This window comes from Accipiter gentilis, chromosome 5 (genome assembly GCF_929443795.1).
Source record: "Accipiter gentilis chromosome 5, bAccGen1.1, whole genome shotgun sequence".
Lineage (NCBI taxonomy): Eukaryota > Metazoa > Chordata > Aves > Accipitriformes > Accipitridae > Astur > Astur gentilis.
In genome coordinates, this window is record NC_064884.1 from 32,365,198 (window position 1) to 32,391,665 (window position 26,468).

Below are 26,468 nucleotides of genomic sequence, written 5' to 3' on the forward strand. Positions count from 1 at the left end.
AATCATAGTAGTAGTATTATACGAAGTCTAAGCTTTTGTAGCAAAGATGTCTCTCACGTTAACCTAGGAAGATGAAATAAAATGGCATTTGCTGAAAGAGACGGCAAAGTGAGGAATTTATTCAGCAAAAAGATGTGTGTGGAAAGGGGAAACTCAGAAGCATGTCAGCATCTACCTCCTTTGCCGCCTTTGATGCTGCAACTGGCATGGAGTAAAACAAAGAAGCAGGACAAACAATAGAGGTAAGAAAACACTGGATCAAAAAGGCTTTGCAGTTCCCCTCCTGCACAAAACCCAACCCAACCCCAAAAACCCACAACCGTCAAGAGGAGGAAAATGTCAGGTCCAATATGCCTGGCTACACTCATTTTCAGGAAGAGAGAATTTTTGTGGATGGCTGGAGGTGACCTAGATACAAACCCCCCAGTTTCACAAGAGTCCTTGCTGTAGCTCCTGGTATGTCTGCTTCTTCCACGCAGTATCCCGGCTCCAAGCACGCGACCCGTAACTGCGTGTTGTGTCGGGATAGGTGCCGCAAGTGTAAGTGCTCCTATCGCGAGGGTAGCACCCATGTTAACATGCCTAGCGCTAAAGGAAGGGATGGTGCTGAGTAATCTCTGCTGCCTAACTCAGATTTCATCCATCCACTCAGTAAACACCCTGCATGCTAATGTTGCAGAATCACTGCAGCACTGCCAGAAAAGACAAAAACTGAGAGGTGTATTGGCACTGATTCTCCCAACTTCTCCATTTCAGCTCTGTATGAGTGTTTTCCTTTCCCCGTGCTACAGACCAGAGATGATCCATCCCTTAAGCAGAAAAATATCCTTCTGCCTTCCGCATGAAGCTAGCCTCAACTGTAACAATACAAACGAAGGAGGGAAACAGCATAACCGAGTCTCAGGGTTTGCGCAATGCCTTTTGAAGAGGCAGGATCACGTTTTATACTGGCGGCGTAAATGCTGTTGCACGGCTAGTGCGATTCGAGCTCAAAAGTGGCAGACCGTCTCGCTGGCTCCTTCGAATATTTCTGTCCTCCTGCTGTTACGTAAGTGCCGGCGTCCCAGTTTGCTTGTGCAGCTCCCTGCCTTAGGCACGACGATGCTCTGGAGCCTACGCCGAAGGTAATGCCCTACAGAGCGCCATGTCACGCAACAATTATAATAGTAATAGGACTAGTAATAGTAATTAGGGGCGACAGCTCGATACAGTTAATTTCAGAAGTATTTTGGTTGCTGGCCAGAGCGCACTTTGGGGGGGGGGGTGGGGGGGAGGGGGAGATGTTTAGGCTCGGGGCTGAGGCCGGTGCCTCATCCCCCGGTTCCCGTGCAGAGCCCCCAAAAGCAGCCGCCCCCGGACAAGCTGCCCCCGGCCTTGCTGCTGCTGCTGCAGCCGCCGCGGGGCGGGGCTCAGCCCCCCCCCCATTCCTCCCCCGCGATGCGCGCAAGGACAGCGGGCTCCGGGGCACGGCACGGCACGGCACGGGGCGGGGGCGGTTACAGCCAGGCGGGGGCGAGGAGGGACAGCGCGGCCGCGGCCGGGGACGCGCCGCAAGGGCACGGCACGCGCCGCGCGCCGCCCTCTGCCCACCCCCGCACCTGCTTCCTCGCCGCGGGCGGGGCGGGGCGGGGCGGGGTGTTGTGCTCGGTAACCAGGGAGCCGCGCCGGGCGCACCGAGGCGCGGAGGAGCGCGGTACCGAGGGCGCAGGTAAGGCGGTAGGGCGCGGGGCCGGGGGGGCAGGAATGAGGGACACCCCCCCCCCCTCCCAGGGCAGGCTCTTCCCCCCCCCCCTCCCAGGGCAGGCTTTCCCCCCCCCTCCCAGGGCAGGCTCTCCCGGCTGCAGCCCCCCCCCAGCCGCGTCCTCCTCCTCCTCCTTTTCCTCCTCCTCCTCCCCCCCGCCAAGGCCAAACTATCTTGAGGTTAATGCGAAAGCCGCCGCCGTGATTGCGGAGCTTGCCCGTTTTCCCGGGGGGATTTGAGTTTTTGCCCGTTCGGAGTACGGGGGTAGGAAATCCCGGAGGAGGGCTGCGGTTCGCCTCCAAGCGCACGTGTGCGTGTTGCAGAGAGACCCGGGTTTCTGCTCAGTCACACGCTGCAGGCCAAAACGTAGTTCGTCTAGGACGATGTGACCAAGAAGCGGGTGTCAGGCTGGGTTGTGGGCAGCGATGGTGCAAAAAGGACGAGCGCGCCGCAACAAAGATGCCTAGAGTCCTGGCGTGTGTGGTACCTCCCCAGAGGTAAGACCTGCTGAAATACCGACGGACGAGGTTGTTACTCGGATTCTGACAAGCGTATTTTCAGCCGTATTCGTGCTGGGGAAGAGTCCTCGTAAGGACTATTAGTAGTCTGCTATCATAGACCAGGTTTCGCAAACTGATGAGGAATTACTTCTGTAAATCACGTGAAGCTGAGGGGCGCCCCAGTGCTCCTCGCTGCGAGGGATTTACACCTGTGTGGATTGTAGGGAAATAGTATGGGGTGTTTCTGGCTGCTTGCCAGCACTTTTCAAGTGCCGAGACTGCTGAAAGGCTCTCAACAGGCACACGCTTTCCTGTAGTAGTACTAGCGATGGACTGTCAGCTTTCTATGATCTCTGATAATTACTTTCGTGATTCTTGTGTGCTCTTTAACACCTAAACAGGTCCCAAGCTATAAATGCTGATGAGCTATGTTAACATATTGCCACCGGACAGAGGCTATCAGGGTGCTATGTTATTTTAATTGGTAAACAATTGCTTTTTTGCTTGCTGTACTAAGTTTTGTGCGCTGAATGACATGACGAAACAGGTTTAGGAGGTATAGTGTTAAAATTCGTAGAGTTACTCACTTTTTTTTCTGGTGTGAGTCCATATCCATTGTCATACGGTGCGTTTAACGTATTCCTTAAAGCACCAGCTTCCCCCAGAAAAAACAGCTCTCCAGAATGAGCATCGTGTTGTATGCTGGAGTGATTCAATTCTCACCTTTGCAAACTGTGCTAGATGTGAAAGTCAAAGTAATAGTCTCTCCGCTTCCCTCCTGTTCTTTCAATTCCTGTTCCTAGTGTCTGGGTTGGTTTGTTTGTTTACTATTACCTTCAGAGATTATATATGGCAATGGCAATTCTCTGTTGCCAAGTTTAAAGTACCAATGGATAGGTATAATTAATAACTGATGAACCCAAATACTTTTGAGGTGGGATTTTAAATTTTAAACTAAGTAATTGTGATAAGTGCCAGTAGTGATTTGGACTGCTGCACTTAATACAGTCACAAGAATCTCATCATGACTGTACACCTTCATGCAGCATTACTTTCTCTTTATTAAGTGTGAGAGTCCTCGGAGGATTTTTTTTTTTTTGTACTTGGGGACCTTAGGAGCATCTTCCTGTGAACTTCCCTAGAGCCACGCTGAGTTACACAGCCTGCCAGTGAGTACACTGCACAAAGAAACTAACACTTTGATACTGGCTCAGGGAGGGCAGAGGCACACAGGGAAGGAGAAGCAGCACCCTGCTAGTATTTAAATACATTTGAGGAGAAGGTAAGAGTGCCTGGCCCCAAGGAGGGTCTTGCTGGTTGAGGCACTGAACAAGGCATGAATCCCTGGAGAACTTCGAAGGTCAGCGCAGCGAGAGTGATCGCTGTGGCTCTACAGGGCTTCGGGGATCCAGCTCCAAGAGACATACACATACATTCACCCTTCGGACAGACACCACATTAACCCACCTCAGTTATGCTTTGTTAAAGGAAGTCAGTTGTGGCTCCAGTTTTTTGGTGTTTTTTTTTTTTTTTTCAAGTAGCAGCTGTAGTTGTTGGGAAAGTACATACATCAAACATAAACAGTTATTTGCATACTTCCTCATTACCATGGCTAGTGACAAAACTTTAGAGCTCTTTTGTCTCCTTGTAGGTCACAAAACCAACAGCAGTGGGGTACCTCTGAAGCAACTGAACTTTTGCCTTTTTTTTCACTCAAAGGCACAGATTTAATGGGGAAAACAGAGGTATTTCTGCTTTTCCATTCATATGGCAGCTGTATCTGCCCCTTGCTCACAAGTTATACTTCAGCTAAGCTTTCTTGCCTGAGAGATATGCAGAAATACCAAACACTTGATGGTTACTTGCTTATCTCGGACTCAGTTTGACCCACCCTTTCCTGAGATACTTCACTGTTTTCTATTTTAGTGGTCTTTCTTTTTTTTTTTTTTCTCCTGCAGATGTACCTCTGCAAGAGCCTTCTGCTATAGGTCATATTATGCCACAGTAACCCTAGATGCGATATCAGTATTAAAACTGAAAGATCAGAATGGCTCTTCTACCATTAACCAGCTTACACGTTATATCTGCACTTCACTCTGTCCTATTTGCTTGTGTATTGTGACCTCTGATCTTAATCTTGGCCTGTCTTTGTCTGCGCAGATAGTAAACCCTTTGAGGCAAGGATTACATCCTGTGTTTGTAGAAGGTAATGAGCTACTCATCCCAGTCTCCTGCTATTACCAACATCTATATAAACGATAATATATTTTTGCAGAATTTCAATAGCAGGATTACTAACCTGTAGTATGCACTGTATTTAACTTTTCATATCAGAAAGACAAGTGAACAACCTTTCTTTGAATACATCTAACAATGTATGCTCTGCCAATTTTTTCTAAAAAAAATAGCAAGTTTCTGCCTTCTGTTTTCTCCTAGAACACTTCGCATTTTCTGTTCAAACGGACTTACAGCTTTCAAGACAAGAAACTGTTTCACGCCACTGGATTTTTGCCCATCCCCCCAAAACCTAATAGAAAGTAGAAAATAAAATGCTTACTTGCTGAAATGTAAATACATACATAGGTATGTGCATGACTATGGTCCTACAAATAATTTTTAAATACTAGAGTACAGTTATAGGTAAACGATAGAGAAATTGTGTGCCATATATGCTACAGATTTAAATTTCAGATGTGCAAATTACCTTGAATCTTCCAAACTATTAATTGCTGTTGCAGACCCTTAACCTTCTGCGAAATGAAGAACTTTTGTTCAGCTCCAAACAATGCTAAAGCGTAACTAGAGGAACCAAAATAATGTGGAGCTCCAGAAAGGATCCAAACTTCTCTCTCTTTTCTTCCCCACGTTCCCCAAGAAAAACAAATTTCAATACCTCCAGGTAACTACTGCACATCAAGTGTCAGTTTGGGGTTGGATAGGCAGTGAGAACATCTTGTTTCAGTGTGTTCTTTGTCAAAGGTTGTAATCTGTCTCTTCTTCCACCTTTTTCTATTCAAAAGCAGTCCATGCAGTAGAGAAAGGAAGCACAGAGTGACGGTGTTGGGATTCAACTATCAAAAACACCTTTCAGAGCCAAAATTGCATTTTCCATGATCTTATGTGGTGCACAGTTATGTCCCATTGGACTTGGGAAAGTTCCAGTATGCACTGGCTTGTGCTGCGTTGGGCTTAAGCATACAGCTACAGCTTTGCAATTCAACCATCTGTAACGATTACCAAAGGGACTCTTCTCTTGGCCTGGATTTGGGAAGACCAGTGAGGAGGTACCACATTTTCTTTGAAGATAGTATAAGAATCATTTTGGGTCACTCTAGCCCACTTCTTCATTCTAGCTCCTAATTTTAATATATCTGGTAGGCATTACCTGCAGCTTGACAGATTTATTCAAATGAGTTTACAAATGGCTTCTCAATTCATCAGCTGCTACTTTTCAGTATTCTGGGATTAATTTTATCACGTTTTTCCATTTTTAACTTTGATTTTATTTCAGATGGTGCTATTTCCATTTCTGTTGTGCCTTTGTCTATTAGAATTGTCTTCAGTGGAAAAATCAGTATAATGCTAACTGAGGCAAATTAATCTCCCCTTGATCTTATTTTCTACTTTCTTTTTATTTATCTGGCTAAGAACCGTTTGCTTGCTGCCTTTAGTTCCTTAGTCTAACTCAGCTGGTCTTTCAGCAAGTGACTCTTTGTCCCTGTAGACAGCACGCACTATGGCAGAGCTCTTCACTTCTCATCCTTTATTTCTGCCTACTGAGTGATGGCTTTTCCAATTATGTCTGGAGCAGTTTTATTCTCCCCTGCATAGGTGTACAGTTACTGGACCTTGGACTTAAAGAAATCCCCAGCCTGCTTCACAGGGGAGACGCTGTGCTCTTAAGTCTAGTTGACTGCTGTAACTGATTTCCCTTTTATTTATTTTTTAAGCACTGTCTCTTTAGATCATCTCCTGACCTGCTTACGTGCTTTGGGTTATTCTTCTAATAGTATAGACTACATCAATCACTTCCTTAGTCAGAGCTGTTTTCTATGATTAGCTTTCTCTTTTTTTCCCCACTACTAACTAAAACCCAACCTAAAATAGCTGCTTCTGTGAGGGTTTGATGTTTAAAAATGCAGTTATGACCTCCAGAAAATTCTGGTTCCTACCTTTATGTGAATCATTTATTCTGCACTGACAGGGTCACCACTGTCTCGTAGAATCACATCAATTCCAACAGCATCTATTGCTCTGGCAGCATTTCCAAGATCTCTTAAGTTTCAGAAGCAGAACCTGTGGATCAAAGTGGACTTCTAGCACTACCGTAGTAAACCATACTCAGAAATTCTTTCCTGGAAATGTTTTTTTTTTTTTTACTTGATCAGTTCTGTACCACTGTTTCTTACCACGGAAGTCTGCCTCTTTGTTAATATATAATGGCACTCCAGCGCTTGACCTTATTTCTGTCATTCCTGAGATTCTGTTCAGTTCATGTGCTATAGTTACTTTAGTTATTCCACTGTATTTCTTATATCTATGTAGCATTTGAATATGACTTCTAGCTGCAGGAGTTCCTTGAATTATAGTACTCTGGTTTTTGTCCTCTCAAATATCTCTTTTTGATATGTCCCAGATTAGAAACAGTCCTTTCACCGTCTGCCACCTGTCTCTTTCTTGCTCTCATCAGTATCTTTACTTGTTTATCTGTATTTATCCTTGTTTGACTAGAGTTTCTTTATCCATTACTGCTGTAATGGGAGATTATAGAAGTCTAAACCTCTATTTTCAGGTACAACCGTACTTTCACATCAGTAGCAAACTTCCCCAGGCTGCTGTTTGTGGCATCAAGCTGGTGTAGTGGGAATCTGCAATTTGTGCCAACACAAAGGACAGTCAGAGAATTTTTTACCCTTTCTTTGGTCAGGTTTATCTTCAGCCGTTGTTGCCCTTCTTATATGTTGTCTGCACCTAGCACAGGTCTCTCTGGTTTTCTGGAACAACGCTGCTGACATGCCGGTCTGTTTTCCTTTAATACGTTTTATAAACCTTAAGAACTAAAAGGTAAAATGCAACTCCAGGTTTACCAACAGAAGGAAAATGCAGCCTCTTTTTTGCTTGCAGATAGTTCAAAGCACTTCTGAGCACAATGAAAAAATAAGAATTACACTGGGCACCTGGAAAAAGTTAACCCATAATAGATGTATTGTTTTTCTTACCTCTTCCATACAACAGACATCCTAGTTTTCTGGCATTTGAAGGGAGAAGCAACACAATCCAGAGAATTGTAAAAACTGCATATTACTATAGCAGATTGCTAGGCCTAATGGTTTTTATATGAGAGAAAAAGTTCATGTTTCCTCTTTTCATCTAAAAACAGAGTACCAGGATATTAATACAGGAAAATGGTGTCAGCGTAACTTTATCTATTAAATCCAGATAAGTGGCAAATACAATTCAAAAAATTATCTAATTTATATGCAAAAACATTCAATTTCACTCTTGTGTATTCATTCCCTGTATGTTCAGACCAAAAAATTAATAATAATGAAAAATCAATTGTTGAATGCTAAAGCAGGGAATAGCTCATATAGTCCTTCAGGTTTATTTCAGGCTGACTTACGAGATTTAAGCCATACACTTTTTTCTTTTTTAAAACCTGTGCATTTTGAAAACATATCCATCTGAAGAGACACCTTTGTGTCTAGCACTGAAATGAAAAAGTCATTCCATTTATTACAAATTACTTTGTGTAACAGCTATTAAGATTCCAGTGTTCAAAAATCTGAAAAATATAATCTTTCAGTGGGGAAAAAAGATCTTTAGTTGCAGGCTTTAACTATTGGTAGAAGTCAGGAAAAATTTCCCCTCTGCATTACATTGAATAGCTGACTGTGTATGTAGGTTTTCTTGTTCTGTGGAGCTATAGATTTTGGCTGAAGACAGGTGAGAAGGGTGCATGGAGCTTCATCTATTCCGCTGATATCTTCACTGTGCTCTGAGCTGTGGTCTTCTGCTTCTGGAGGTGACTGTGCACACGAGAATCTTCCTTCCCACCTGTACTAACTTAGCGTCCTCTTTAACTGAGTTAATTCCCACTGCTTGCAAAGGAGCTTTTGAATAAGGAGCGATATTTAGAACCGCAGATTCTTCTTATGCAGCATATAATTTAACATCAGCTAGATAAATTATTAATTGCAAGTCTGCCATTTATCGCTGCACAGTGACTCAGCCTGCTCTAAGAGTAGATTGAACATACATCTTCATTACAGTTTCCCAGCTGCTTTTAACTTGGAGTTGGATCAGCATCTTCCACAGCTCCTCTAAATCTGCTTGTGTATAGCTGATTTACACCAGCTCTGTCACGGTGTGAGTGGGCTGATATTCTGATATTGTTACTGCTGTTAGCCAAAAACCAGTCAGACGAGGCATTTTTAATACTCCTTATCTCTGCCCAACAATTAGTCTAGCAGCTTGCTATTAAAAGTCACGATACCTCGCTTAGCGTACTACTTGAACTGTTAGCAGTGCCGCTGCTGCAGAAGCAAGGCTTCGTTCAACCTGCTTTGTTACAAATATTTCTGGTTTGGATGGGGTTAGACAACCTGATGTTTCCTTTAAATATTGCAAAGTTCGCCAAGCTGACGTACGTGGGCTCGAGCAGCAGAAAACCTTCCTCCTCCTCCCCATCCACCGAGTCAGGCACTGCTTGGCGTCCGCCGTGGAAGAGAGCTCTGCCTGCCGACGCGCTCTGGGGGGATTCAGCGATGCTGGGGACCTTCAGCCCCAGCCAGCGTTGCAGCTGAGAGGCGCGATGGTGGCATCTTTTCGTGCCTAGCTGTCGCAAGGGCGAGCCTTCCTAGCTGCCAGGGTGCCTTGCCGTGTTTGGGAAACGGTGGCTGATACGCACGGTCTCTGTGCACCCCAAGAAAAGGGTGAGGGGCAAAGCCGGGAAGGCGGCAGGGGGGAGGGAAGGGAGGGGGCCCCCGAAGGAGAGAGCAGGCACGCATGGGAAGAGAGCAGGGATAGGAGTGTCCAGGTGTCTTGCGTAAAGTGTAGGCATGTGCAAAAATAGCAGTAATGTGGCTGGATACTTACGTATTGGTACCAGTCTGGCCACGACATGCAAGAGCGCAGCCCGTGCACACGAGTGGACTTTACAGGCCGTTCTGCACCTCGATCCATCGACGTGTGCTTCCCTCGGCTCCGATAGTTTAAAGCCAGCTTGGTCTACTGACCTGAGCAGCGCTTCTGTATTCAAAATACAAGGTAAACATACAATAAAAACAGCAGTACGAGGGAAAGCGGGGAGTTCCTTGGGTCAGGCAGCGTTTGAAGAGTCAGAAATGGAAATGTTGAAATGTGATTTCCGCTGGCAGCCCGTACATGTTGACACAGCTCCTTTGGGACAGTTCAGCATGCCTAAAGCTGTGCAGCCTAAAGGCTTGTCTGCCTGATGTTGGACTCTGTTCCCTGACAGACCTTGGGGCCAGGAAAAGAGGAAAATGCACAGTGCCAATAAACCCACTCGTATTTGTGGTATTGATCAACTGCATGTCATCTCGAATTTGGGATGCACCCGGTGTGTGTAGTATGAATCCAGTTATTCTTGGTGTTCTTAAGTCTTAACAGGGAAACAGGTGAACACATATACAACATGAACTTGTTCCTCAGAAGATAAGATGTTATTTATAACATTATCTGAAGAACCTAATTTGATTTCTTTTTTAGACCAGATTTATAGTCATGTAGATCTTATTACAGTTACAACAGTGTTAAGTTCATGTAGCGGTTCTAGTTCACAGCTTTTGATGTTAAATGACCCAAAATACAGCATCTTCATACACTAGAAAAGTGAATGTAAATACAATTTTATTTAATAATAAAGTATATGAATCTGAATAGTTCAAGTTAGAGCACATAGACCAGTGGAATTAGGGATTATTCTGATCAATGAGTTACTATTACATGCTCCTTTCTAGCTTGGTGAAATAGAATGAGATTTGTACAGCTTTTGGATTTTACAGGTGGTTTCATTATTCCTCCTTTATACCTAATATTAGTTACATGAAGAAGTATTACAGTATTACTTTTAATATATATAACATTATTGTTATTTCTAAACCAACATCCACGAGCATCCTCAGGAAAGCATTGATGTCTGGTGCCTTGCCAATTGTTTTTAATGATTTGTTTTTTTGCAGCTTCATTCCGCTGATGATTGCCAAGCAAGCTTTTAGCATAAATTGTGTCCCTGGCTGGGGTGTGCGCTATGGGCAAAATATACTGCTCTTCACATGTTAAAATAGCTATTAAGACTCAGATTTCCTAGTTTTGCAGAGCTGGTAAACATTTCCTCTAAGTTTTGGTACTTACTTTCTCAGGCGCTGAGGTTGCTTGCCAGTGCTGTTCCCTGGCCCCGTGAGGGCTGGCGTTGGACCGGAGGCATCCGACTTCCCCAGGCATGCTGTGCCGGGGCTGAGGGTCGAACGCGAAAAGGAAGCCGTGGAGATCCTCATCGCACCGAGGTCAGCAGCTTGGAGGGAGACTTCTGTCAGGGGAAGCGGACTCGCTGCAAAGAGATCATGGCCTCATCCCGACTAGTGGCGAGATCTAGAGATATTGCCAATGTCATGCAACGACTTCAAGGTAAGTGACTTGGGCTGGCGCGCTCTGCCATCCATTCGTAAATGGAGGTTCCTATTTCTTGCTGTAGTGCACAGTCAGGATGCTATTTCTGAAGTTTAATAACTGTTCTAAACTTACCTACTGGAAAATATTTATTGTATATCTGAAGGGCTTTGATTATATGAGTCCTTTGGTGTAGCATTAACGGTGGTGTTTAAAAGCAGCTGATACTATGGATGTGGATCCATGGGATGGGACTCTGAACTGAAGATTATGTGACTTTGGTTCTGTTTCCCCCACGTGATGTGCAACTGATTGCACATCAGTTTTCTCATAGAAAAAGAGAATAGAAATTACATCTATCCTTGTCTCAGCTATGAAGTCTACAGGTAGATCTGCGCTACTGATAAACTGGTATTTATTAGTTTAGCAATACTTGCTGTCTCCAAATGAGAACTGAACCTTATTATAGCGTTAAGCATTGAAGAATTCATAGGTCAATGAGCTAATTATTAGTGCTGAAGTTGGTGACCTTTTAGCTAACATATCACAGGATGTCTTTGCAATATTCATTGAGTTTTCGTTATGGTTTTAAGTTCTTATAATAAAGCATTATTAAATTAAGTTTTTGTCTTTTTTAGAAGTTACTCACCTAAATGCTGCAGCTAAAAGCTTGCATTCAGAATATATGTTTTTGTTCAAATGATGGTATTGACTAGAAAGAAATTGTCAGTGCTGCTGTAGGTTTCACTCCTGTTAACTTTTAAACTTGATCATAAATCCCTGAACACACCAGCTTCCACTGACTTCAACAAAAGCTTGTATGCACAGAACCCTTGCTACCCCTTTCTGAATCTTCTAAATCTGGAAGCTTTATCTTCCCATGGCTTTTCCTTCCATTTATTGTTTTTCAGTTCAGGATATCTGAACTCAGCTTCCCAGCCACCAGCTACAACTAGCATCCATAATTTTCATGTAGCCTCAGTAGACAAATAAATCAAGATGCGGAGCCTGTCCTGTTTAGACCTGCTACAGCATTTCTCCAGTTCCAAAATGCTTCTGTTTGATGTTTCTCAGCCTTTTGTATGGTTACAGTCTTTTCCTTGCTATTTTTATTTGTGTTTGCTAATTCTTAGGCTGCGATCTTGGACAACGGTTGTTCAAAGTGCTCACAAATGTAGAGTGAGGGAATGTTCCCTGCCCAGACAATTTGTGGTTTAAACATTAGAAAAAGACACTTCAGGTAGACACAAACAAATGAAGGAGTGCAAGGGTACAGTGAGGCAACCTTGCTCACAGACCAGGTAGGGGTCTTGGTATACCGTGTGTGTGTATATATATATTTTTATATATATATATATTTATCAGTATAATATATATTTAAAAGAAGTCATATTCTTAATAAGGATTCCAGGAAAAAAAAAAGATTTGAAGCAAGAAATGAGATAATTATGAAACTGTGAGACCTTCTGAAGAATATGAAGAAATGCATGCGAGAAATGGCAGAGGTGCTCGAAGGTTGTGGAGGCATATTGCAAAGGAAAGGATCAGGGAGCTCAGCTGTGTTCAGGGAGGATCATTCAGGCTGGTAGTCTCAAGCAATGAGTAAGGAGGATGCTACAGGAGGAATTTACAGAGCATGTGGACTATTAATTATCAGACTGTTAGATACTAACTTTCTAAACATCTGTAAAGCTGTTGCTGACAAAATGGCTGTTCTGTTTATTTGTACTTTTTTTGTACATAATTGGTTTTCATTTTTATGTATTTTGCTCTGTTGTGATCTGATATATAGTTCAGTCTGCTATATGTGAGTTTTTTTCTTTTTGGATATTAAGCAAAAATAATTAAGTGAAGACATTTTAGAAGAAAATGTATGAACTAAATGTAAACTTGGCATTGCATATTAGTTTGAAGTCATACCTATAACTGGATTCTTTGCTTCTCAGATGAAGTCAGTTCAGCCTGGTATTGCTAGGATCTGAGTTTAGCTGTAGAAGCACTACCTCAATAAATCACCTGTGCCAAGAGTGGAGTGCTGGGAGCCTCAGTCTTTTTTTAGTCTGTAGTTCTGCATTATGGATGAGCAGGCAATCTGCACTGCGACTACCTTAGCCTTTCTGAGTTGCTCTACCTTTCAGAATATAGTCAGCTGAAATAGGAGCAGGTATGGACATAGGAACACAGACATATTTCTTGGTGCGTTTGCATGGCAGCCCAGAATCGGTGCAGCTGGAACTGGGTGCATAGCTCAAGGTGGAACTGACGGTATTTGCGGTGTAACAGGAACGGAGATGGTTTGGGGGATCCTCAGTCAGTGCCGAGCAGCAGTTGTGCTTTAGAACATCTGCTTTTGTACCTGGCTGCGTGCTGAGGCAGGAGAGTCTTCCTTGTGTGACACTGTCAGAGTGCTGCAAGATAGATGTCAGTGATGGGAATTTGTCCGCATTTAAGGAGAGAGGTGAAGCAAGCTGTGCTCCCTCCTCCACATTGTTGTCTCACATTTACCTCACAGGTTTTCAGTAAGTTTGTGGTAGGTAAGGGTAGGAAAGACCAGAAAAATGCCACTTTTCACTGGGATTCTCAACACCAGTTTTGAAATCTCTGCTGTACATACTGTAAGTGAATGCAATTAAATCAGCTTTCCTAAAAACTGTCAGAGAGCAACAAGGTTGGTTCTGGTGTTGGGTTTTTTTATTGTTTCGGTTTGTTTTTTTTTAATAGAAAAAATTTTCCAGCCGCTTTCCTTTGGTGTTTATGACATTTGCAATGCACTCTGTAAATGTTACAGAGTTTTCGAAGAATGCATATCACTTGGGACAAACAATCATAAAGGTGTGCAATGTGCTGGGCTGTGGGTTTGTATGCAAGTGTACATACAACCTGTCTTATCCCATGGTGCCCAGGCAAAGGCTTGTTGCAGTATTGTGCTCTCTGCCCAGAAGAATGGAGCATCTACTCTGCCTTTAGGCCAGGCCAGGCAGGGCACAGGAGAGAGGTGGGCACCGAGAATAGATTTACCATCTCTCACTTCATCATCCCTGTCATCCTAATAAAAATTGAGACATAGGGCTACTCATTATAGCTCCATCTGCACTCAAGGGAGAGAGGTGGGCCTCTCCAGAAGGAGTATGATCCCTTGCCACTTTAATTTTAATTAATAAGTGTATGGTTTTGAAGCAAAAAACTTCCTATTACACTTTAATTCTGGGAATTTTATAACATATGTAATAGGCAAAAGTTGCAGAAAGAAGTGGCCTTACCACTTTAAATGGAGAGAGAGGAGGTGTCTCTGAGAAAAGGTTAATCATAATCAGAAAGGTAGGTATAAATCCACAGAAGTCATAGTTGCCCTCTATCTCACTCTTTTGCCAGACACATACCCTTAGCTGCACGTGGCATCTTTCCCCTAGCTTCGGCTTACGGCTTAACCTTCCCTCGGCGCTCGCTCCAACAGTGCTGCCCTGCTCAGTGCTCACGGGCTGCCAGCTCCATCCCGCCTGGGTCAAGCCAGTCAGGCTTTCAGGTACTTAAATGGTGTCGACACTACTACAGGAGCTAATGCAACATAAGGCAGGTGTTTAAGAAGGGTGTAAATAATTTTCTTGAAGTGCCTCTCTCTCCTCATTGGCTGCAGAGAGAGACGAGAGAATAGAGAGATGACACCCGATTTTTTTCATTGCTGAATTTAAGCACGAGGAACCCATCCTCATGGTACTACAAATGAACTGATGACATCCTTTCATGTAATGGTCTTTGCGTAATTTATTCCTCGCTAGCACATTTCAAGGTTTTCTACACTACCTTATGCTTCCTAGTTTACTTTTTCATATTATAAAAGCACTCACAAAACCTGAGCAGAACTGGTGTACACCACCGATGTACATTTCTGGGATAGTCTTTGGGATTACTCAGGGCATTAAATGCCAGTTGGCACAAAAGCACTGCTCCTTAGCCTATAGGAAGTGCAAGTTTCACTAACGATATAGCTGGTCATACACTAAAGATTCTTATAGCATTTTTAATAGCTGCAAAAATCAAAGCAAGAGGTGCTGGAAAACAAGCTAGTAAACCTCTTATGTCTTTGTAATCCCTGCCATCATGAAATTCAGTCTTTCCATAAGTACTACACAGTTACAAGCGAACTACAGTCATGTTCATGCTGTTTTGAAAAAAAAAAAAAAGAAGTAGAAAAAAAAAAGTGTCCCATTTTTCTGGACCTTGTCACTCCTGCATGTGATTTGCTCTTACTGGCTTGTGAGGTGATGTTGAACAGTCACTGTATCATACTAGTCCTGCAGGGTTTTCTCATTCCCACTTTTCCCTCCCTCTATTTGTTTCCTCCAATTTCTCAGTTATCTGTGCTGGGTAGAGATTCTTCTGAGTGGCATTGTCTTCATTATTGTGTGGTCCATTTAGTCAAGCAGGACATTTTTGTCTGTATCTATAGTGGGTCACAAAAATTCAGTCTGCATTACAATCCTAACATATATGCTACCCCAATTAAGTTGCTCTGGTATTACTGATATTTTGAGACTGTACACCCTAGAACTGGTTTTACTGAATGGGGTTAAAATGAATAACAAAGTACAGCAATTTAAACAATATAATGTTGCAAGACAATCACTTTGTTGCCTTGAAAAAACCTCTACCAATTATATGAAAGCATAAAAAATGTCTTCTCAATCTTCTATTTGGTTCTGGGTTGCACCACTGTTCTTATTAGGCTCTTAAACTCATTTTGGCTTGTGAGTGTTTTGGGCTTTTGTAAGCTCACTGTAGAGACACTTCATTGTGTAGGAAAAGCTATGGTGGGAAAGCAAGCAATGTGGTCATTCATGAAGACCCACTATGATGGAAAGAAGCCATAGTTCTAGTCACCCTCAGACACTCCTGAAAAGCTTCCACACACAGGTCAAATTAGCTTAAAGTCCACTCCTTATTTTATGTAAAGTTACCTACAACTGAGTATCACCTGTGATTTTAATGCCTTCCTTCTATTAGCACTATTCACAGAATGCTGGGGGTTGATTTTCTTCTGGATCATCCTTACTTCCCCTTCTCTCACCCTTAAATTTGGGCTCTTCTTTTTCTTCCTTTTACATCCTAGCGTTTCTTTTCCATACCATGCTAGCAGTAGCCATTAACAAAACAGTGGATTTTTTTTTTTTTTCCTAGTTAGCTGATAGGCACTTTGTTAATATGTACCTTCATCAGCACTTTCCTTTGGTTGTTTTCTCTCTAAGTCAACAGTGCCAAGAGCCACAGTTTAACATTAAGCTAAGGTGATTTAACAGATACTTGCTATTGAAAGCTACCTTGCTTCACTGCGTGCATGTTCCTAGCTTTCTTTCCACTGGTGCTCTTCCTCCTCTTACCTTAGCCCTGAACCAGCTGAAACTTGGTTTGTAGAGGTCAGATGAGCTCCTGGCAAAAAGGCAAGTCGCAGGGTCTCCATTTTCAGTACTGTTCACCATTTTATCGTCTGCAAGATCAAACTGCAAGATCACATTTGTAAATGTGAGCAAAATTGAAAAGGTGTGCTCGGTCAGGAAGGGCATGCTGCACAGCTTGCACAGTTGAGTTTTATCCCCAGATCACACATACTACTGTGGTTAAGGCTTCCTTCTGTCTAGTTTGCAGGCGTATACTGGTTCCATGTAGTCCTGCTGGTGCGGCCTTTTTCTTTGCAATCTTTCATGCTCTGAAATGTCCCACCTCAATTCCTGCAGCTTCCTTGCATCTAGAAGATTCTTGAGTTGCAAAAGTGTGTCAGGTGAGCGAGTCTTGTGACTAAGGCAACTCATTACCCATTGGCAGTGCGTTAAGGGAAAGTATACTCCTTTGACTCTATTGAACCTGTAGAGTATATGACCTGAAGGCCAAGTAAATCTCAATGATGAATTGGGAATCTGAATAACACTACAGCCCACGTGTTACTTAACAGGAAGAATTCAAGCAGGATCTCTCTTCTTTTTTTTTTTTTTTTTTGGTGTGAGAAAATGTAAGTTAATATTATTTCAGAACAAAATATTGTATTGCAAGATTTATGCATGAAAGTCAGGACAGCTGGAAAAAACGTCATAGCTGAAAAGAAAACCATTAAACAGTAAAAAAGAAAAAGTGATCAAGTGTTTTCATTTGTTACAACAAAAACATGTGAAAGGCCTAGGCTGCAGCCAGGGATATTCAGGTTAAATATTAGTTAACATTGGATAAGGAAAGTTGCTAAGGCTAGCTGTAAAATAACCATTGGTAGAAGTATTTTATTCTAGCTTATGCATATGGAGACAAGTCCTGTGAGAATCCAGTTCAGATTTCTTCTGACCTGGGTAACTGATAGTAATAATCTGATGCATTGCCAGCAAAGATAAGTTCTGAGCTACCTGCAGGTATTGCAAAAATATAGGGGAAAGGATACAATCAAAACATTTCACTAGTAGCACAAATGACTAAAGTATGCACTGAATTCCAGGTATCATGTTGTATTAGAATGTTTCATCATATAGACCAATAAGTACCTCAGTGAAAAGAAACTTTTTTTTTTTGACTGCAGTTAGCTTTCATTTTGTGTTCTCAATGAGAACACAGTCTTGGCGCAGTCCGTGCAATGCAGCATTTGTTTTAGTGAAGTGTGGTCCTATTTTTTTGGTTTTAGAGTTTTTTTTTCTTTGTTAACAAATTCCAAGTTAGTGATCTAAAATACTTTTTTTTTAATTTATTTTAATATTGCCACCTCATTGCTTAGACTTTTCTACTGCTTTTTCTCCCAGAATCAATGTAATGTAAATCAACATATTCCTACTTACTTTTTTTTTTTCTTGCTTGCACTTTTGGTGATCACAGCACAGTTCTCGCAGGTTGGTAAACTAATCTGTGCTCCTCTTTCCAGCTGGTTGATGGTCAACCAGGATACAAAGCACTAAAGATCACACAGGTGGTATAAATGACAAACATGTATTTACATTTGGGTTGCTATTTAAGAAAAATCAACATATTTTTTTCAATTTTCTTCTGGGATAAAGTATATATTTAGGACAGAAAATGGTTGACATGGTAGTGTTTCACACCAAGATTGCTTTCATTTGGTTCTGGAGGAACACAGATCAAAAATTGAAATTCTTCTCATATGCTACTATTAAAACACTGAGGACAGGATTCATTACACAAAATGCAGGAGGCAAGTGCAAGAGGCAAATCTTCCTTGGATTGTTTTAAAGACAGTAGTTAAAAATGTTGCTTCTGAAATATAGTGGATATTCAAAATATGTCAGGCGAGTTGTGTTTTATACAAACCTGTCTTCAGCAGCTCCACTCCACTCAGTCTAGTGTGACAAGCTCGTATGGAGGCATCCACACCGCAGCTGTTGAACACTGGTTGTGATAAATCCCTGTCCAATGCTCAGAAACAGTTTTCAGTTGAGACTCTATCTTAAAAATAACATCTGCCACGTTTGTTACTAGCGTGAAAGGGGTGATATTTCAAGAAGTCTAAATAGGAACAATTATGTGTCAGTTTTGAGGGTTTAGTGAAGATAAAGATTTTGAGAAGGAAAATATTACAGTGATGAGTATTTTTGAGAGCATCCCCTCTCTTCTGACAGGCTGCTAGACAGACAGTTATTTTAGTAATAGCGTTGGGTTGGGGGTATCGGGAAGCAGAATATCTTCAAAGTATTATGATGTCAGGTTTTTCTGTGCAGGTTTGACATTTGTCATTTGTCTGTTTTGTGGCATCTAATTAATTTCCTGTTTATATTAGTGTATACTGCAGGCTTGAAAAATTAAACTTTATCTTCTCCCAGCTGTGTATCTTCCTACAATATATCTTGTACATTTTGGTGTATTATTAAATTTGACCATAGCAAATTGTCATCATCATAAATAACCCTCCCTTTTGGAATGCCACCTCTCGTTTTTTAATACTAGAGGAACTGAACATTGCAGGGGGACGTGTCTCTTGTCCCTAGTTACTAATTAATAACCATTAAAATAGTTTTGTAGAGGAACTATTCCTGGTTATGCTTGTATACTGACGTAGGGGCTTCTGTAGTATAAAGCCAAAGTATTTCAGTAAGAAAGTTCTACTGTTTTCCTGTAATCCTGTTTTGCCCTTTCGTGGAAATCGGAAGCTTCACCACCTTTAATTATCGGGATGATAAGATACTTCCGAGGGTATACTTGCAGGCAGATAAAACACACAGATAAAAAGTAACACCTAACAATTATTAGTAATTTATTCCACAGACTATTTCTAGAATGCAGTTTTTATTTTGCAGTTTAGACTTCATTTGCTTAAAAATATCCTAGTTTCTCTCACAAAGCTTCTCCTTGTGAGTCATATCACAGAATTCTAATTTTAGACTCACACTGAGGTTTTTTAGATGGCAGTCATATGTATCCAAGTGAATCGTCTATTACTGCGTGCAAGAAAACAGGCTACTTGTTCTGTCTTTCATCTAAGATGTCATGGAGCCTTATGGGAGAAGTGTCAACAACCTATTAAGAATCCAATAGTCTATTTGAAAAAGAAGAAAGAAAGAAAAAAAAAAAATGGAACCACCCCCCACCCCCACCCCCCAGCTCTTTGGAATTTATTTCTCCATGGAAAACTAAGAAGAGATGTTTGAAATATATTGCAGGAAGTTATAACTGATTACTTAATTGCACAACTGATGTTTATATTCAAATTTTGGTTGCTTGTTTGAGGGGTATGTTTTATTTTTCTCATTTGTTAGTAGACTTGAATTTGGGGCCGGTCCACACATAATGTTTTTTTTCAGAAGGTGTGTGAAGGAACTAAGGCTAATTGTAAAAGCTAGCCTCCACCCTGTCCATTGAACCAGATCCTGATTTATTTTGGGGTCCCAGTGATTACTTTAATTCAATGTCAGAGCTGTTAGGGAACTAGTAGAATAGCATCCTGATGTTTTGGGGTAATAACCTTCAGGTAAGCGTGGAAGAAGGAGCAATGCCGAGTTACTGCATGGTGAGGATGGTTCCTTTTGGGCTCCAGCCCAGCCCCGGCGCAGCCTGCTGGAGGCCAAGAGCCCACACCTCAGCCTGCTCTCCCCTCTCGCTCCGGTTTATCTGTCTTTCATGCTTTCCCTGCTGAGGAGTCATCGTTGTTAACATAGAGCGTTGTGAAATGCCGTTTGGAGTTTCATTACGTGGAACGTGAACGTTAATATATTAAGCGACATAATCTGTGAAGCTTCTTTTACTGTAATTTCACTAGACTTTATGTAATTACATTTCAGTATTTGTTACATAGTCGTTAGTACTTTTAAGAGGATTATGCCCTCACTGATGCACATTGGTTTAAGTGTCTATGGAGAACGTATGTAATCTCTTTATAGCAGTTAGGCTTGTGACACAAACCTGCAAAACCTATGAATCTCCAAGCTAAAGAATGTCATTGTATTCACCCTGATAGGAGATACATCTGGAACATTTAATAACATCTTGTATCTGCATAGCTGTTGCTGCAGAAAGAGAGTTACAATTTAATTTACCCAAATCGCTGAGTTTCTTTTTAGCTATTTGAGTATAATTCCCAGGGAAACTTCATCATCCCTTTACGGAGATGCTGAAGGCCTGTACAAACGTGGTATACCGTTCCTATGCTTTCTGCGCCTTATTTGTATAGGTCAGCTGCATAGGCTGTCATGCCTCCACCAGCTTGCTTGGAGGTTATCGTTGGCATACCTGGAGAGGTACAGCTTCTTGGCCATATAGAGCAAAGACCGTACGTCGGCGTGGACTTTCTGTACGACTTTACTCAAGGCGCTATTGCGAGAAAGCCACTCACTTCCAGACCTTGTGAATGCAGCAGCTGTTCTGTAAAGGCTTTATCTTAAGCTCATTAAAACAAAGGAAAAATCTTCTTTCCATGAGGTGAAGGGAATGAACTGTAACAGCGGTAGTAGGTGAAGAGTATTACTGTTAGCTTTCCGGTCTTGGAGGGAAAAAAACCACCTTATGTACAAGATCACAGTATTCAAGAAGATATGAGGCCAATCCAGTGTAGAAAAGCAAAGCAAAATATTTACTTGCTTATAATGCCTAATAGAGGAAAAAAGAAGAAAGGAAAAAGCTCACTTAGGAATGGAGACTGCAGTCTTCAGACTTGACTGTTGCTAAGAAATTATGGTTATTTGTGGTAAATTCAGGTTTTGGACTGTGCTTCCATTCTCCCGAGGAAATAAGAGTAAATCATTATTACAGTTGAGCTTGTGTAAAGGCCCATCTCTTCATTCTGTTTGTTTTGGCCAGGGTTCCTATTTTATTGTCTCATTTGCCAAGATGTCTTTAGGCTTTTCCAGGTTCAAGTGGTGCAGCCATTCCTGGTACTGAGTCAGAACTGAGACTGCAAACTGACACTTGCTTGGTAGAGAGTTGCAGATAATAGCAGAATTTTCTCTCGTACTTGACTCCTGTTAATAACAACGACAAAAAACCCCCACCTGTTTAGGTCCACTGGGTAGCCCAGAAACACTACGTGGTTTTTCAGGAGAGAGTGGAGAATCAGCATCGCCAGTTACGACAGTTACGAGCTACTAAGCCAGTCACTGTACCAGCCTAATCGTTCTCTGTTGTTAGTCGGATTGGCTACGTGCTTGAGTGCTGTTTGGCGGCCTGGATGCTGCTGTTCCATTCACACATGGGTGAAGCTGTTACAGTGAGGAGGACAAGAAATACCTTTTAATGGAAGTCACAAAGCTTGTGCTCCCATCCAAATGAGGAGAGAAATGTTTGGGAATGGACCCTTTGTTGAGCTTTGCAGCCCAGCTGGCGTTTTTCCCCCAGTGGAGCATGTTGTCAGAGAACCTCAGGCCATGCTGGGGTGAGGGGATGCTTAAGGAAGCCGAAAGTCAAGCTTGCGGGCAGGAGAGACAGTTGAGACTAACCAATGATCAATCACAAATCCGAGAAAAAGCAAATGTGATCAAGCCGCCGTGTTAGCAGAAGTCTTCTGGGCATAAAGCTTTGTTAGCAGATGTGAGTTGCAGTAATAAAACATGGATAATCATACCCTGGTTTGAGACTGATTAGACAGGACACAAGGCTAATTAACCTGGATTTCTGGCTGCTCTGCATTACTGAAGTTGTGCAATGCAGGAAGAACAAGATTTGAAAAGGCATTTGGGTACCTAGAGATAAATATTGCCATAAAAAGGCATGATGTGTGTTTTTTTTATACTTCTTTAGGTGTCTGTCTTCAAAGATTTAAGTACTCTATAATCTGATTCATAAACATACAAATAAAGTGGATTAAAAATCTTCAATGGTATTAGCATTCAGAAATCAGAAATCTGTAAATATATTTAGTACCCTCAATGTAGTTAATATTTCTAAACCTAGATACTTATTTATCAGCAGTTGTGAGCTAAAGTCATTGGGCTATCCTGGAATTACTAATTTTCTTCTTTAGTGCCATGTCCACAAAAGTGAAGCCATGTGACAACCTTGTTTACATTTCTGAAAAACATATCCATCCTACCAAAACCCATTAGCCATAATGAAAGATTGGAATGCTGCTTTTTGATTCAAATTAAACGTTTTTTGAATACAGGGCTCTGAATCTTACTGTGAAGCTTCTGCTTTCTGCTTCCCAAAGAGGCAGAAGTTCATTTTAGGTTTTTACTGGCTGAATGACTCTCTCGGGAGCAGAAAATCTGCTGCTTCTCCATTGCAATGTGTCGTGGAAGGGAGAAGACTTTAGTTGTATAATCTTCTTTCTTGGTCTTGCTTTCCAGAATCGCTTTTTGTTTGGATGCTTTGGTGAGCTTGTACACAGCCTTGTTGCATAATTCTTCTTTCATAATCCTGAGCCTGCCTTTTCATTTGTGTGGTTACTAAGAAAGCTGGAGGTGTGACCAACTGCCAGAAGTGATTTGAATAAATAAAAGGAATCACGAACAGTTAATTGTTGTGTTTACATCTAGTTTCTAAGAGACTAATAGTTCATGCTTACTGTCTCTGTGTGTTTGTATTTGAGATCTTGGGCACATTTAAATCCTGTCTGCCCTGAGGAAACTTGTGCCTGCACAAAAAAATTATACTTCATATTTAAATTTGTCAGTCAGAAGTCTTCAGGTTTGAATAGGAAATTACATACATTTATGAATAAGATTATCTAATGGTGTGTCATTGTGCTAATTCTTAAGCAGTCAAGGATTTTTTCTTTTTTTTTTTTTCATTGTTGGATTTTGAAAGAGGTATGCAAATACGTAATGAAGTAGCACATTTTGACCTCTCAGGGTGGCAAGGATAGTTAGTATCACTTTCCAGATGGGAACTGGAACAGAGGAAGGTCTCATTGTCACCCACTGCTATGAAAATGTGGGATGCAACGTGGCTTTTACTGCAGTCAGGAAGAATAAATCAGTTCCTAAAACTCTAGTACCAGCTTGGGTCTAGAAATCAGGTGCACATCTATCTACCACTAGAAATCAGGTGCACATGTACCTACCAATAGCTAATAATAGCTATTTCTGTTTATTATTAATAGCTGGTTGTTCCTATTGAAGGCCCAAAATAGTGGGAACTGTGTCATCAGGAATAGGAAGTAGCTTGAAATTTGTCTTAAAAATGGCAACTTAGACGTTCAGCAGAACATTTGAAGAGTCAATTTATTCTTGGCACAGTTAAAGTGGCAAACCTCATAATAATATAAATAAAATAATAAATATGCATAAATATGCAGCTATTTAAAATAACAGGCATGACAATACAGTGATTGTTCTCCAACTGAAATGCAAACTGCCAGCAGATCTGTATTCTGAATGAGACCAAATCTGGAATCTATGCCATTTCTCTTATTACAGAGTTCAGTGACATAGTTAATTAACATAACATTAGTGCCAGTGGTTAAGGAGCTCTGGTTATTCTCACAGGCTTATGATGAAGTTTAAAAGTATCAAGCTGAATTATGGTAATGTCACAGGTAATGCAATAGAAAGATATAAACAGGTTTGCATGAGAATGTGCATTGAACTTCCTTTGTAGGGAAAGAAAAGTTGATTGATCAAAATTCTGGACACTTAGCTACTTCTTGTTGCCAGAGGAGAAAGTGTAAAGCACAGAAATTGGAGCTGAGTGGAAGATTAAATGGCCTTAAAGAGAAGAAGCCCGTTTCACACACAAAACCAATAAAAATCTTTTAATGCTTTCTTTGCATCTACCAGCAAGATAAACTTGTAACTGGAAGTTAGGTAAAAAGCTATGAATAATGTTTTCAAGGAAACAGAACAAACTAACATGTAGGAATACACATAGAAGTGAAAGAAAAAGTGAAATGAAAGTAAAAGGAACCCATATAGCTTTCTGATAGGTAGAAATGTTGAAAAAAAATTAGTGAGGAAGGGAAATTGGATATTGAGAACATCAATGACGTTGCCTTGAAAAAATGTAAATGGAGAAAGAAGCTGCTTTACATCTCTAAACATAAAAAATGCATGGCAAGAGTTTTAACTGTATTATTGGTTGTGAACTGTCTCAGTCTCGATCAACATCTAAGAGCATGTTTGCCCTAAGGTTTGGTTTTATTCTAGTAGTTTATTGTGGAGGCACTGTACAATATCTGCTAGCAAAAGTCGTACTTGCATTCCTCTGAGGGCCTACATCAGTGAGGAAATCAAACCTAGATTTCTGACTCTGGTCTCAGTATTCTGTTTCAAAATCGTTGCAGTCAAAAAGGAGAAATCTTTTGTCTAAATTAGTAAATTTAGTTCTGAGTACAATCAAAACGTCTATACTATTGTTACTTGCTTGCTCCCTATCAGGATTTGACTGTTTGCTAATTACTGGGTGATGGGTGGATGCTGGGTTGTGCGTCCTTGATCCTGCAGCATTCTCTTGCACTTGCTCTGGTGGCGAGTTCTGAATTATACAGAGCGAGCCGTTCATTCGTCTGTTATAAAGAAATACCTCCATTTCTTCTCCCTTCCTGATAAAGGGGCATTGTTTTCTAGGTCATTACTTCAGTTTCCAAATAATTTGAATCCCTGAGTCTGTGTAATTGGACTAGTTTCAGACTAGTCAATTGTTACCTTCTGGTTTTCTTTGGCCTCTTTTACTAAAACCTATGGCTTGGATTCCTTTACACTTTAAAAACTTCCAATTTCATTACAACTTTTACTAATAATTGACTTGGATGAGAGCAAGTTATTTTAGTATTATCTAAATTTCAACATTTTTTATCTTTTTGCTGCGGAACAAGAAAGAATTAAAAGCTTGTTAATAGCCAATATTTGCATATAACTTAGACTGTGCAGTGGTTATTGGTTCGGATTTATTTTTAGGTGTTTTCATCTAGATTTATAGGCATTGTCATCTAGGTTTATATTCTGGCATAGAAACCTTTATCTTGAGATGCTGAGATCTAAAGATACAACTCAATAGCTTGTCACTGAGAGCCATATGCTTCATTTACATGACCTCTTTCGTTCTGTCTCAAACCAGTGGTACAGGATGCTGATCATCTGTTCTCCAGAAATCTTTTTTCCTCAGTGACTGGACAGAATTGGTGGCTGATTGCCAGCAACGCTGGACATAAGCTGCTTTGGCAGATTTACCCTTTAAAAGCTGTGCTTTATTTGGAGGGAAAATTGTCTCCTTTCCCACACACACAACAAGCAAAACCAAAGAAAAAAACCCTTCAGAATGACACTGAGATAAACCTAGTGCTAAAGAGAAAAAGTCACTATGGCGAATGAATCCCAAGCTTAAGATTTTTAAGTTCACCAGGCCTCTGTAACCACGAAATCAGATTAAGTTGTTGGCTAGCGATATAATGTATAATCTAATAATCTAATTTCTCTAGTTTCCCTTTTTCCACCCCTTTTTAGCATCAAAATTAAGAGATGTGTACATCTAAACGTTTCTTCTGCAACTAAGACTCAAATACAGATTGAAAATATAGTCAATGTACTACTACAAGCCTCTTAGTGCTGTATAGAAAAAAATGCAGGGCTTGCAGCTGGTGTGTTGTCCTTGAGGAAGAATCTAAGTAGTTTGGTGAAGGCTGAGGCAGACGTTTTGGAGAAGCTAGCACAAGATGCACCAGATAAGACTGCGACCTAAGCTGACATAATTCATAGTTGTGAAGCCAGGAGAGTATGTGATCACCTTGCTTTATCACCTACATTATTTCAGAATTCAGTCCTGAGTGACAGTGTGTCACTTGTGAGCACGTAAACGTGAGAAGTGGAGTGGAAAAGGGCACAAGGAATCTCTTCTCCATTTGGCAAATATTATCAGGTTGAATAACTTTACACTGAAGTACATGTGCGTGTGTTCATAGATGTGAAAGGCTGGAGGCCTATGAAGGGAGAGACCTTGAACTGTGAACTGGGCAGTGGGCAATGCATTTCACTGTTTTTTCTTGTGCTCTGGAGGTAGTTGCAGGTTGGGTGCATGCTGCCTCAGGTAATCCGGACAAAAAGTACACAAGACTGTGCTGGGGAACTGAAAAAGGGAACACATAAGGACATAGCAGGGAGGAAGTTGTCCAAATGAATAAGTTCCTCTTACCTCTTTTGATAAGGAGTTCGCATTTTGCAAGTCGAGGTTACCTAACATGGTAAATTTACAGA

The 26,468-nt window shown here is 41.3% G+C and overlaps 1 protein-coding gene across 7 annotated transcripts in view; it reads left to right on the forward strand.

The window, feature by feature from the left end:
• The first annotated feature begins 1,107 nt into the window (after nucleotides 1-1,107).
• SYNE1 (spectrin repeat containing nuclear envelope protein 1) overlaps nucleotides 1,108-26,468 on the forward strand; it is a 318,475-nt gene continuing 293,114 nt past the window's right edge. For 4 of the 7 annotated variants that reach the window (XM_049801249.1, XM_049801260.1, XM_049801247.1 and 1 more), the window contains exons 1-2: nucleotides 1,109-1,124; nucleotides 10,626-10,890. In XM_049801249.1, coding sequence (XP_049657206.1) covers nucleotides 10,827-10,890 — 64 coding nt within the window. In that variant the 5' untranslated portion in view covers nucleotides 1,109-1,124; nucleotides 10,626-10,826. Of the gene's footprint in view, nucleotides 1,125-1,653; nucleotides 1,709-10,625; nucleotides 10,891-26,468 lie in introns of those variants that run through there. The other 3 variants (XM_049801239.1, XM_049801241.1, XM_049801240.1) reach the window with 2 other exon arrangements.